This window comes from Thamnophis sirtalis, unplaced genomic scaffold (assembly GCF_051295495.1).
Source record: "Thamnophis sirtalis isolate CommonGarterSnake01/CBP01778 unplaced genomic scaffold, rThaSir2_p1.2 scaffold_13, whole genome shotgun sequence".
Classification (NCBI taxonomy): Eukaryota; Metazoa; Chordata; class Lepidosauria; order Squamata; family Natricidae; genus Thamnophis; species Thamnophis sirtalis.
The window spans coordinates 32,600,857-32,614,074 of NW_028261393.1; the positions used below are offsets into that span (position 1 = coordinate 32,600,857).

A 13,218-nucleotide genomic window follows, 5' to 3' on the forward strand; every position below is an offset into this window, starting at 1 on the left:
AACTTTGCAGAACACAAAAACCATCACCGGAGCATGGCACAACCTGTTTTACTGCTAATGATCTTTCCAAATTAATTGCTGTCCTTTTAAAAATAAAACACTGGCATTAATGCTTCAATTACAATTGTATTAGTTAGCTCAGCAGCTTCCTGATTGCTGCTTTAGCAATATTATACAGGTAGTCCTCGATTTACAACAGTTCACTTAGTGACTGTTTTGAAGTTACAACAGCACTGAAAAAAGCGACTGTTTTTCACGATTACAACCTTTGCCCATGATCCCCATGATCACAAATTCAGATACTCTGCAACTGATTCATATTTATGACCGTTACTGTGTGCCACAGTCATGTGATCCTCTTTTACGACCTTCTAACAAGCAAAGTCCATGGGGAAGCCAGATTCACTTAACAACCCGGTTACTAACCTAACAACTGCAGTGATTCACTTAACAATTGTAGCAAGTAAGGTTGTAAAATGGGGCAAAACTCATTTAACAACTGTCTACTTTGGCAACATAAATTTTGGGCTCAATTGTGTTCATACATTGAGGACTACCTATATACATCGAAAGAGAGCAGGCTGAACACTACACATGCTTTGGAAAGCTTCCAGTATTGTTCAGTTTAAGCTCCTAAGCCATAAAATGGTGATCAACTGTTTGTACTAAATTGAAAGTTGGACATTCACAGCCCTAGACTGAAGTGTTGAAGTCTAGTTGGTAGTTCAGTAATTTGCCTGCACTCACTCCAGTGTAGTTGTGTTGTGTGAACCCTATAAGTAGCAGTCATGATTAACTGAACAAATCCTTATTGAAACACAAAAGTAAATTTCTATGGAGATTCTCAATCATCCAGGTCATGGTTGTCCCAAAGGGGCTTTTTCAAAAGGCAACTGGACTTTGTTTTTCCTTGAAGATGTTTCGCTTCTCATCCAAGAAGCTTCTTAAGTGCACAGTATAAATGCCAGACTGGATCCAGTGCAACAGCTTTGGTCAATGGACATGCTTCTGTCTCCTTCCTATGCTTCCATTTTATAGACGGAACTGAGGTTTAAATTTGGGAAATGACCCCATGCAACACACCAGTGCAACTGATGCTTGTAACATCTGAACTTCAACTCATATCTTTTTCACCTCTAATCTTTTCTTGAGTTGGGTAGTGAGAGCCTTCCTTCCTGTTTTCTTCTTTCCTTTCCATGATTCTGGGTTTAGAAAAGAAGTTAAAGTCTTCCAAAGCCAAGAAGAAACGAAGCTGCTTGAGATTGTTCCATCACCATATTTCATTACAGTGGCTGAAGCTTCTCAGATATTGCCTAGATGCGCCTTGCTGGGCCAGTCCTCACCTCTTGCATCTGTAAGTACATCGAAGTAGTGGGTCTGGGGCCACAAAGTGGCTTTCGTGGTTCTAGGGCAGGAGAGAGTAGCAGGAAGGCAAGTTTTGGATCTCCCCATTTTGGCTTTCATCGTTTCAAGATCTAAATTAAATTCTGGAAGGTCTTAGAAAGAGGCTCATTTCTGAGAATCCATCAGCAGAGTTTCACTCAATCAATACTTTCCAATTTTTTTTCAGTCATTGAGCCAATAAGAAAGGTTCAGAAAATGCCAGAACCATCAGTCAATGCAAAGTTCCCCTCACTGTACTTTCCTCTTCAAGAACACAAGAGCTTATGTTTTCTAGCAAAGAAGAGAGCATGTAGGCCTTCTCCAGTCTCCAGAATTTTTAAAGGTCCCCTATTTGCCATTGGCTTAAAAAGGTAACGGTTCCCTCGCACATATGTGCTAGTCATTCCCGACTCTAATGGGCAGTGCTCATCTCCATTTCAAAGCCGAAGAGCCAGCGCTGTCCGAAGACGTCTCAGTGGCCATGTGGCCGGCATGACTAAATGCCAAAGGCACACAGAATGCTGTTCCCTTCCCACCAAAGGTGGTTCCTATTTTTCTACTTGCATTTTTACATGCTTTCGAACTGCTAGGTTGGCAGAAGCTGGGACAAGTAACGGGAGCTCACTCAGTTACGTGGCACTAGGGACTCGAACTGCCGTACTGCCGACATTTCTGATCGACAAGCTCAGCATCAGTCACTGAGCCACGGTATTGCCTTACCCATACCATAATAACAATTCTTAGGACATATTCATTTTGCAAGAATGTTCTTGAACACTTACAACCATTCATTTAATGACCATTTAAAGTTACAACAGCGCTTGAAAAAGTGAGTTATGACTGTTTTCCTCATGACCATTGCAATATCCCCATGGTCACATGATCAAAATTTGGCCGCTTGGAATCTGATTCAAATTTAAGGTTGTTGCAATGTCCTGAGGTCATGTGATAATCTTTCATGATCTTCTGACAAGTAAAGTCAATGGGGAAGACAGCCATTTAACAATCATTATACTAACCTAACAACTACAGTAGTTCACTTAACAATTGTGGCAAGAAATGTCATATAATGGGGTAAAACTCACTTAACATGTCTTGCTTAGTAATAGAAATTTTGGGCTCAATGTTGGTTGTACAGTGAGGACTACCTGTATAGATTGCTGACTGGTAAAGGATCAGGAGGGACAGATGAGTAGTGCAAGGAACCTCCTTTAAGGTAGTAATCAATGAGTCTCCTTTTCTTTGTGAACTCCATATGTGAGGTCACATTTTATTAATTTTAGCACAGGTAGTCCTCGACTTACAACAGTTCATTAAGTGACTGTTCAAAGCTACAACAGCACTGAAAAAAGTGACATGACCATTTTTCACACTTTACAACAATTGCAGCATCCTCATGGTCACATGATCAAAATTCAGCTGCTTGGCAACTGATTCATATTTATGATGGTTGTAGGGTCCCGGGAACACCTGAACCCCTTTGGGCACCTTCTGACAACCAAAGTCAATGTGGAAGCCAGATTCAATTAACAACCGTGTTACTAACTTTACACTTGAAAAGAGTCACAACAACTGTGGCAAGAAAGATGGTAAAATGGGGCAAAACTCACTGAACAACTGTTTCACTTAGCACATAAATTGTGGTCGTAACTCGAGGACTACCTGTACAAATCTGGTTTTGCTTGCCAGGATTCTGTTGAGTATGGAACCTCCATTGCCGGCTGAGGCTCAAGAGAAGCTCCTCTACCTGACTTCTATTTACACCCAAGAAGATGGCGTCTTCCCCAATTCTGGCACCACACTGGACATTTGCAAGCAGCCCATTTACACCGTGGAGAGCTTGCTGGAGCTCAATGCTCCTGCTGCTGCCCACAAATTCTTGAAGAGAGCAGGGCAGACAGAGGTGTTGCCAGGAATGGTTAAAGAGAAAGGGTTGGCTGAGGAAGAGGAGGAGGAGGAGGAAGAAGAAGAAGAGATTGGCACTCAATCACCATCACAGCAAGAACCTCTCTTCCTGGAAGACCCAGCAGCTTTGGCTGAGAAAAGAAAAGTTCTTCAGGGGGGAGTCTGGCAAGTTGGCTCAGGTAAAACCTGGCTTCTAATCTGTTGGGAGTTTGCATGTTTGGCATGTTAAGGGCAAAAAATGGGCCTGAGAGCTTTGTAGTTTATCTCTGAATGTCTTGTATAAATAAGACTGTGGTTGGAAGGTGCGAACGTGGAGAATGGTAAAAGCAGGAGGAAAGGAACATAGAGTTTAGATAAACTATGCCCCATAATTGCCTTTGTTTAATGGGATATCTCTTTTAATAGCACCTGTCTATAGTCCAAAGCAAGCATATGCAGTTCATGGACTCCCTGGCTCTGGACAGCTAGAAATATGGCCCCATAAGATAGTATAAGAATGTAAAAAAGATGGTTATGTATATGCTTTAACTATAATATATATATTATATGTGGCCCAAGACAATTTATCTTTACTCAGTATGGCCCAGGCAAACAAAAGGTTGAACATGTTTGGTCTAGAGCAGGGGTGGGGAATTATGGCCCTTTCTGAGGAATTCTGGGAGTTGAAGTTCGCAAGTCATAAAGGGCCATCGTTTCACACCTCTGGTCTAGAGGAAGAGGCTTTATGTCTTTTAAGCTTGATCCTTGGAATTTCCATGTGGCATTTGGAGCCTGCCAAAACCTTAGAGAGCTGCTGCTAAGAAAAAAACATAACAAAGGTGGGACCTTCTGAACAATTGCTAAACCATAAATCACCATTGTTAGTTGAACTGAACAAAGTAACGGGTGTGAATTTAGATTCCCATCTACTCCAATTAGATTACTTGTAGGACCTCCTGTATCCAACTATTTGTTTTGTAATATCCAGCAGAGTTGGCATGCTTTGAATTCCTCTCTCAAAGAAGTCACCTAGTGGGATCAAGGGAGCGTGGCTTCTCTGCTGAGGACCTGTCATATGGAACATCATGTTCAGATGGCTGTGACTCTGTCCTTCCTCACTGGGCCACACCATGGATTAGATTGATTCCAAGATGGGACCGTTTCTGAAAGAGCAGAAGACCAAGGTGCTCTCAAGCAGCCTTTCCCAATTTCCAAATATCAGAGCATTCTGGGAGTTGAAGTTCACAGGTCTAAAAGTTGCCAAGGTTGGATACTCCTAGTGTTCCCTTTTGGCTCAGTGCAGTGTTTGAACTCAGCTCCTGTGACTTCCTGGGTGACTCTATCCATCATTGGCTGTGTTTGATTTTGCTAAGGTCTAGCCATTCTCTCTCCCCCCCCCCCCCCCCCAGATGAACTGAAATGGAGAAATTTTCCTCTGGGAAAACTACCAGGCCAAATGGATGATCCTGATGCCCTGCTAGTGGATAACTATACCATGATGTCGGCTCTTGACCAACTGGAGAATGGAGACAGGAAAAATTCCCACAACAACGTGTGAGTATTTTCCTAGAGATTGGGGAAACGTCTATTGTTGGAGAAGAGTTAATGTTACCTCTTGGAAAAAGGAAGAGGGAGGCTTGTTCAGTCTTGGCTGAATAAGAATGATTAATGAGGAAGGCTTTGAGGTGGTGGGCCTCCTCTCCTCTCAATTTGAGATGTCTCTAAGGGCTACTGTTAAAATAAAATGAGGAGAAATATAATTATGTGCTGAGCTCCTCGGTCAGAAGCACAGATAGTCCTTGACTTACAACGTTCATTTAGTGACCCTTCAAAATTACAATGGCACAAAAAAATGACTCATGACCCCTTTTCACACTTTGCCCATTGCAGTAACCCCATGGTCACACAATCAAAATTCAGACACTTGACATATATTTATGGCAATTGCAGTATCCCACGGTCATGTGATTACCTTTTGAGACTTTCTGACAAGCAAAGTCAATGGGGAAGTCAGGTTCAAAGCAACCTCTTAAAGTAAAGGTTCCCTTGCACATATGTGCTCATTATTCACGACTCTAGGGGGCAGTGTTCACCTCCGTTTCAAAGCCGAAGAGCCAGTGCTGTCCAAAAACGTCTCCATGGTCATGTGGCCAGCATGACTAAATGCCAAAGCTGCATGGAACACTGTTACCTTCCCACCAAAGTGGTCCCTATTTTTCTACTTGCCTTTTTACATGCTTTTGAACAGCAGAAGCTGGGACAAATAATGGGAGCTCATTCAGTTACGCGGTGTTAGGGATTTGAACTTCCAAACTGCCAACCTTTCTTATTGACAAGCTCAGTCTTAGCCATGGAGCCACTACCCTAACTCTTATACAACCTCTTAAGTGTTACTAACTTAAGAACCTCAGTTATTCACTTAACAATTGTAGCAAGGAAGATAGTAAAATCGAGCAAAATTTACTTAACAAATGTTTTACTTAACATAAATTTTGGGCTCCATTGTGATTGTAAGTCGAGGACTCTTTGTATAAACCTAAATGCTATTGCTATATATAAAAAAAGGATTTTCTCTGAACCAGTTTCCGATGGCGATTCTGTTCGTTTGTGTTCCCTTCTTTCCCTTCGCTGTCATCTTCCTTGATGTTTTATTTGAATCCTTAGCAGCATTTGTTCTCACAAACAAGTAAAAGTGCATGCCTCTTGATGGAGGTGTGGCTTGTAAGAAAAGGAGGTTTTTCTGACTTGGAAATCATGCTTGGAGAGCAGCTTTCCTTCTGAGCAGGCGTGTTTGTGTGTGTGTTTCCTGTCAGATGTCACTCCTGGAGATTGCACCTGTTGCTGAAGGGCAAAGAGAGAAACTGATGGGGATTAGCGTCTGTTTTCCCCATCTGCTTTCGCAAGCCAGAGGAAGAACTTGATTGATGTACAGGATGCACCTGCTTTCTGGGAGAAATTGAGGTCGGACAGCGAAATTTTTAGAATAGCCATAAACATTTCTTTCATAAGGCTTTGCTCATTCTAAAGTTCAGAGCAGGGCCATTGTAAATATTACCTGCTTTTCTCTGCACCAGTATGAATTCCATTTTGTGTAACATCTGGTGTGGTTATATCAAGATAAGCAAAGTCAATGGGGAAGCTAGATTCACTTAACAACCAGGTTACCAACATATCAATGGTAGTGATTCACTTAACTACTATGGCAAGAAAAATGGTAAAATGGGGCAAAACTCACTTAACAAATGTCTCACATAACATAAATTTTGAGCTCCATTGTGGTTGTAAGTCAAGGACTACCTGTACCAAGTTCTACCTGTACCAAGTTAATGTAGACAACTGTTTTATGGGACAATAAATTATCCTCTGTAGAGTTTACATGTATGTCAATATACTCAAAGTTTTGACCAGCTGCTAAAATCTCAGAATCTGGAAGGAATTGTGGGGGAAGTGATTCTAATAATTGGAAGAAAAAGCTTCTGTAATTACATTGCTGGTTGTTTTGTTCTTGCACTATTCCATGAATAAGTTGCTAAACTGTGTCCCAGGGTGCCAAGCCACAAATTACTTAATTTCTCCAGTTCAATTTCTCTGGATTCCGATGTGATTTGAATGATGGATGGATTGATTACAAACATCTATAGTTCTCCAGCTGATGGCGCAGGATGGTCCAGAAGTGGGATGTTCAATCCTTATTTGCCCAAGAGACTGAGTCATAATTGAAGCCACGCCTCCAGCTCCTTCCTGCTTGGGTCCAATTCTGACTCAGTCTTGCCCGTAAAGAGACACAATTTTGGTTTGCTCGTGAGTTGGGTATTTAGTTAAGCGTTTGTTTTACCTTTCTATTGGTGGTTTTTTGGTTTTCTCCTGGTTTGGGGCTGACTTGGCTCTTTGAGTCGTTCTGCCTTGTTTAGTTTGATACGTTAGATTTCTGTTGTTGGAGGCTCCTTGGGCATTGGGGGGAGCGCTGCTGGCTGCGCCAGTTATCGGACGCTTGTTGCGGTTTCCTGCCTGTTGCCATGTTGCTGGGCTGCTGCTGGACCAGTTGGGAGCTCCTGCAATTGCCTCCTGGTTATCAGAGGCAGGCTGTTTCGGCGGCGCTGCAGGGATGCTTCGGGAGAGTGTCGGCACCTCCTCATGGCAGCGGCTCTGTTCGGCGAAGCTATTAGTGCTGGCTTGCAGAGCGGCGTTTCTTCGGCTTTCCGGTGCTCACGGAGCTGTTTGTCTGCATTGCCAATTGTCCTGTGGAAAATGGCTGCTGGTGAGTACTACGGTCCCTGGGGGTGGCCATCTTGAAGTTTCCCAGGCAGTGGCCATATTGGTGAAGCCATGAGGCGGTGGCCGTTTTGGGTCACCTTGTTGCTGAGTCACGAGGCGGCAGCCAACTTGTTTGCACTTTCTGCCGACACGGAGCTCATTTTGGCTGCTAGCACCTGCAAGCACAGTCACAAGGTTGAGAGTGGCAGCGGGGCCTTATTCCTCCAAGCAGATTTTGGGCCTTGAGTGTGCGGTCTGTGGGAGTGGGGGAGCAGCAATGGCTGATTCCCCTGGTGAAGGTACTTCTAAAGCTGCCTCTTCCTCTAACAAGAAAGGCTCCAGGAAGAGGAAGACTTCCTTGGCTGACCCTCCAGCCAGTTCTAAGCAGGTTGGCTCCACACATGGCAGCAAGGAGCATTGGGGGGGGGGCAGAGAAGTCCAGGCAGGATGATGGAGACAAGGCCTCTTTGTCCCTTCTGAGATCCCCTCCTGTGTTGGGGGCGGTGCAACTCTCCCTCTCTCCATCTCCACCTAGGCACTCTGAGGGCTAGTTCCATTTCTCCTCTTTCGGAGGTGGACGAAGAAGATAGTGCTTTTCATTCTTTTGCATGCTTAGAACCTACTTCAGGACCAGCACAGAAGCAGAGACTGGCACCCGGGCCGGCCCCAGCCAATTTGAGGGTGAATTTGATGATTTGCCTGATAACATTCGATCTCTTATTCATCGGGCCATAGCTCATGGCATAGCTCTTCGTGGGCAGTCTTCTGACCAGGCAGATATGGAGCTGATGGCAGCCAGGCATAAACAAGCCCAGGCACCAGCCTCTAAGTCAGGCAAGGCATAGAGGGCTGTGTCTCCTTTGCTGAGGAGTGAGATATCCGCCCAGGAGGATGAAGAGCAGAAGGAACTGGAGGTCTCTGATGACGAAGGTTTGGCGCCCAATGTTCCCACTTTTTCAGGTTTGTTTGTTTTCCCTGGATTTGTTTCGTTCTCTGCTGTTCAAGGCCAGGAGGACCACGGCCATCGAGACAGAGGTGGAGAAGCAGAAGGAGAAGGATCTGGCAGTCGAGGCTTTGGCGTCCAAAAAGGCCCCTAGGAAACGGGCTCTTTTTGCGGAACCTGCTGCAAAGGAGGAGATTCTGGCACCGAAATTGTTTCTGGATGTGGTTCAAAAGCACTGGGCTAAGCCTGGTATTTTCTCCACCCCGGGTGGGAATGATAGGCACTTCTATAGTATGGAGCCTGATTTCTCTCAAGCACTGGAGGTCCCGGCAGTGGCTGCCCCTGTGGCTGCCTTGGCATCCCCGGCTTCCCTGGTCGCGAGTGATGTGATGGACAACTTGAAAGCAGAGGATGAGGACTGAACTGGCCTTACGTAAGACCTTCCTGGCTGCGACGTGGGTGATTAAGGCTGCACGATGTGAGGTTGCTGCAAAACATCAGCAAGGTCATCGTTGCGACTCAATTCTCGCCGGGCTCTTTCTTCCTCTGTTTCAGCTAGGAGAATGGTGTGGTTCTGGTATTGGCAAACAGACACTAAGATGAAGTGGAAGTTGGTGGCAACCCCATATATGGGGAAGAACCTATTTGGCGAGGTCCTGGATCCGATTCTTATTGAGGATAAGAACAAACGTAAGATTTTGCTATCCGCGGCCAAGAAACAGGAACACCGGTTTATACCTTACACACGTAGGCCTAACTATAGGGGCTCAGGTAATGAATATAATTACCAGCCCAGGGGGTTTCAATCGTGCCAGGACAGGGGGCAGGATAGATCATCCTACAGGGACAAGTCCTGTTTCAAGCCTCAGAATAACTAACTAACTAACTAACTAACTCTTTTGGGGGGGCGAGTGGACACCCTTTCTGCAGAAACAAAAAGATTGGCATCAGCTCTCATTGGAGGCCAGCTGGCATTGTTTGCTGACTAGTGGGAGTGTATTATCTCTGACCTTTAGGTCCTAAATATGGTTAGATTTGGCCTGCGGCTGGAATTTCTTTCCATCCCCCCAAACTCCTTCAGAACATTCACATCTTCCAAGTTTGAAATGAAGAGGGAACTCATGGTCAGGCTATTGCCCACCTGGTGGAGATCCAAGCGTTTGAGTTGGTCCTGCAGAATGAAAGGTGCAGGGGGTTCTACTCCAACCTTTTTGTAGTTCCGAAGTCTTCAGGGGGGTGGAGAGCGATTCTAGACCTTAAAAGATTGAATCGCTATTTGGTATATAAAAGGTTCAAGATCACTTCCCTTAAGTCGATTCTGGAAAGTATCAAGGATGGTGATTTCTTGGCCTCCATTGATTTAATGGAGGAATATTTGCATATACTACTGTTTCACCAACATAGGAGGTTCCTTAGGTTTTCTTATGCTGGCGTTCACTACCAGTATAGGACTCTCCCCTTTGGGCTAGCGTCAGCTCCCAAAACTTTTACGAAGGTGCTGGTGGCCCTAGCGGCTCATCTCAGGTCCATCCCAGTCAGATTACAATGCTACCTGGTTGAATCCTCCTCCAGGTGGAGTCACCGGAGCAGTTTCTTCAGGACATTGGCCTGACTGTGGAGACTGCAACTGTATGGATTCTCTTAATTTTCAGAAGAGTCACCTGAGACCCACTATCAGATTGCTCCACCTGGCACAATCATAGATACTGCCATGGGGATGGTTTTTCTATCTCAAGATCACAGGGCTAGTCTGGTGAAGCTAGTTCGCCAGGTGCAGCAGTGTGTTCCCATTGTTACCTTGTCTCAGTTGTTAGGAAAAATGATCTCATGTATAGATCTTGTATCCTGGGCAAGGCTTCACGCCAGGACCCTGCAATGGTTCTTACTCCTGTATCAGAGGAGCAAGCATAGTGTTTCCACATTCCCGGTTAGGGTTTCTCCTCAAGTGTGGCTCTCCCTGAAGTGGTGCGATTCCCCAGTCTTTATCTAAGGGGTGCGTGTTCAAGAAACCGCAGAGGCTCATGCTGACCACTGATGCGAGTATTTATGGCTGAGGGGCCTTACTTGGGACCCAGCTGGCCCAAGGATCTTGCAAATAACATCAACTGGCTGGAATTGCGGGCTGCTCATCTGGCCCTTCGCCATTTTCAGGCCTGTGTTGTGCATAGTCACATCCTGCTGCAACGTGGCTGCAAAGGCACATGTGAACAGATAGCGAGGGATGCATTCCAGGGCTCTCTGGGAGGAGTCTCAGAGGCTAGGCCATTGGGCCTAGCAAGGCGGATCACATCTCCGGGGAGGTGAGCCATCAGGCAGAGTGGCTCAACAGAGCCACGGTGGACCAGATGGAATGGCAACTGGATCAGGAGCTGTTTGAAGAGATTTGCTGGAGGTTAGGATGGCCAGAGGTGGACCTCTTCGTGTCTCCGGAGAACGCCCAGCTTCCCAGGTTTTTCATGCGGTTCCCAACTTGGGGAGTAGTGCCCTGCGCAGCAGGTGGCCTCGGGAGTTGCTTTATGCATTTCCCCCTCTTCCTCTCATCCCAGGGTGCTGGAGAAGATAGTGGCGGAAGGGGCGGAGGTAATCATGGCCGCTCCATACTGGCTGCACAGGCCTTGGTTCGTGCATCGAGTAGGTCTGTCCACTAACAAACCCTGGAGGATCCCACAGGAGGGGCTCTCCCTCTGCCAGGGATCCTGGTCCATCTGGAACCTCAGTGGTTCCAGCTGAGCCCCTCCACAACTAGAATCTACAACGCCACGTGGTCTGCTTTTTGTAAATGGTGTCATGCGGCACACGCGGATCCCAAAGGCTCATCTCTGCTGCACATCCTGGAATTCCTCCTGGTGGACTGGAGAAGGGTCTGTCCCATAATACGCTTCATAGACAGGTGGAAGCCCTGTCCTGGTGTTGGACGGTAGTGTGAGTCTAGGCCGCCATCCGGTTGTTAAAAGGTTTCTCCGGGGGCGGCCAACCTTAAGCCCCTGGTGGTTCACAGGGTCCCATCCTGGGATTTGTCCGTGGTTTTCTTGGCTCTCATTAGTGACCCCTTTGAGCCACTGAGAACTACTTCCTTGCAGTTTCTCACTTTGAATGTGGCCTTCCTGGTCACCATCACATCTGCACAAAGGATCTCTGAGCTGGGGGATCTGTCAGTGAGGGAGGACCTTTGTGCCTTCCATCCCAATACGGTTGTGCTGCGACCTGATCCTACTTTCATTCCCAAGGTTAATTCTTACTTTCATAGGATTCAGGGGATAGTTCTCCTGGATTTTTGCCCCAATCCCTCTCATGATAGGGAGAAAGACTGGCATATGTTAGATATGCAGAGGGCTCTCCGTATTTACATTAAGCGGACGGCGTCCACTAGCAAGATGGAGGCATTGTTTGTCTAGTTTCAGCCTTCCGCTGTGGGCTCCAGGGTGCCACCTTCCACTATTGGGTGCTGGCTGCGAGGTTGCATTGCTCGGGCCTATGAGGCACAGGATACACCTGTACCCCAGAAGAATCACTGTGAATTGGAGCCAAGCAGGAAGGAGCTGGAAGCATGGCTTCAATTATGACTCAGTCTCTTGGGCAAATAAGGATTGAACAACCCACTTCTGAACCGTCCTGTGCCACGCTGAGAAGAATGTTCAGATAGGGCCAACGTTCCATCTGTCCAACTCAAACATGACTTTGGCAGCATAAAACAAAAAAAAAGAAAAGAAACAAAAGAATCATTATTAAAAATAACCTGTGTTTAAATTGCCTCTAATAAATTATTCATTTTTATGTAAAAGATGTATGTAACCAACCATTTGGAATTCACAATGCCAAAATAAACTATGTCTATTTGTAATCAATTGTTGTCCAGTCAAATTCAGGCCTTGATCAGGTTTGTATTTAGTTCGGAACTAAATAAACCAGGACCCAGATAAATTTCCCCATTCCCTGCCTTGCTTTTTGATTGAAATTGTCTGATTATCCAAAAATCTCCTAAAGAAGCTCGGAATGAGTCAATTCCATTATATTTCATGTGCCCCATGATTTCCTGGAGGAGATGGTGTACCCCAACCATTCCCCCAGTTTTTGCCACATGATATAACCACATTTGGTGAAGTAATTGTGTGCCATGGTTCTGTCACCTCACTGTTGTCCTGTTCTTTTTTCCTACAGCTCATCAGAATGGTCTGGTTTCCTTACGGCAGGACTCTTATGGACCCAGAGTGAGCTTCATAAATTGAAGAGTGGGATTCAGCTTTTTTGAGTGGGAGATTCTATGCCAATGATGTAACACAATGGGAAGTTTCCCTTGCCACCTGCCTGCTCTTTGAAAATTCTTTTTGGTGCAAGTCTCCATCGTAGATATTCCTCCTGGACATTTAAAGACTGTGGAGAAGCAGGCACACTTAATCCACTCAACATATCTGCCCATTGCTTAAATTCATTTTTTTATTTTAAAAAAATAATTAAATATTTTAATATGTTTAATAGATGTGTGCTTTTTATTTTAAAAAGCATGTGAGTCATAAATTTGTATGGTATATCATTGTGGCTATGTTAGATTCTTTTAAGATTTAAAAAAAAACACAACTTTAAATATATACACTTGCTGTTTACTTGTCCCGGATCTGGACTTCAGAACATATATAAGCTTATTGTGAAGCCATCTATGAAACTACAAGTGTGTTTTGTTTTTTACAAAGAGGAAACAAACAAGCTGTTTCAGAGCCTGTGTCAGTGGATCATTTATTGAATACACATTAATTACT

General features: G+C 45.1%; 1 protein-coding gene across 3 annotated transcripts in view; it reads left to right on the plus strand.

Moving 5' to 3' along the window:
- LAS1L (LAS1 like ribosome biogenesis factor) overlaps positions 1-12,937 on the plus strand; it is a 59,880-nt gene extending 46,943 nt beyond the window's left edge. For all 3 annotated transcript variants that reach the window (XM_087727813.1, XM_087727815.1, XM_087727814.1), the window contains exons 11-14: positions 1,213-1,354; positions 3,073-3,467; positions 4,677-4,821; positions 12,623-12,937. In XM_087727813.1, the coding sequence (XP_087583939.1) occupies positions 1,213-1,354; positions 3,073-3,467; positions 4,677-4,821; positions 12,623-12,713 (773 nt within the window). In that variant the 3' untranslated portion in view covers positions 12,714-12,937. The remainder of the gene's footprint in view (positions 1-1,212; positions 1,355-3,072; positions 3,468-4,676; positions 4,822-12,622) is intronic.
- The last annotated feature ends 281 nt before the right edge of the window (positions 12,938-13,218 follow it).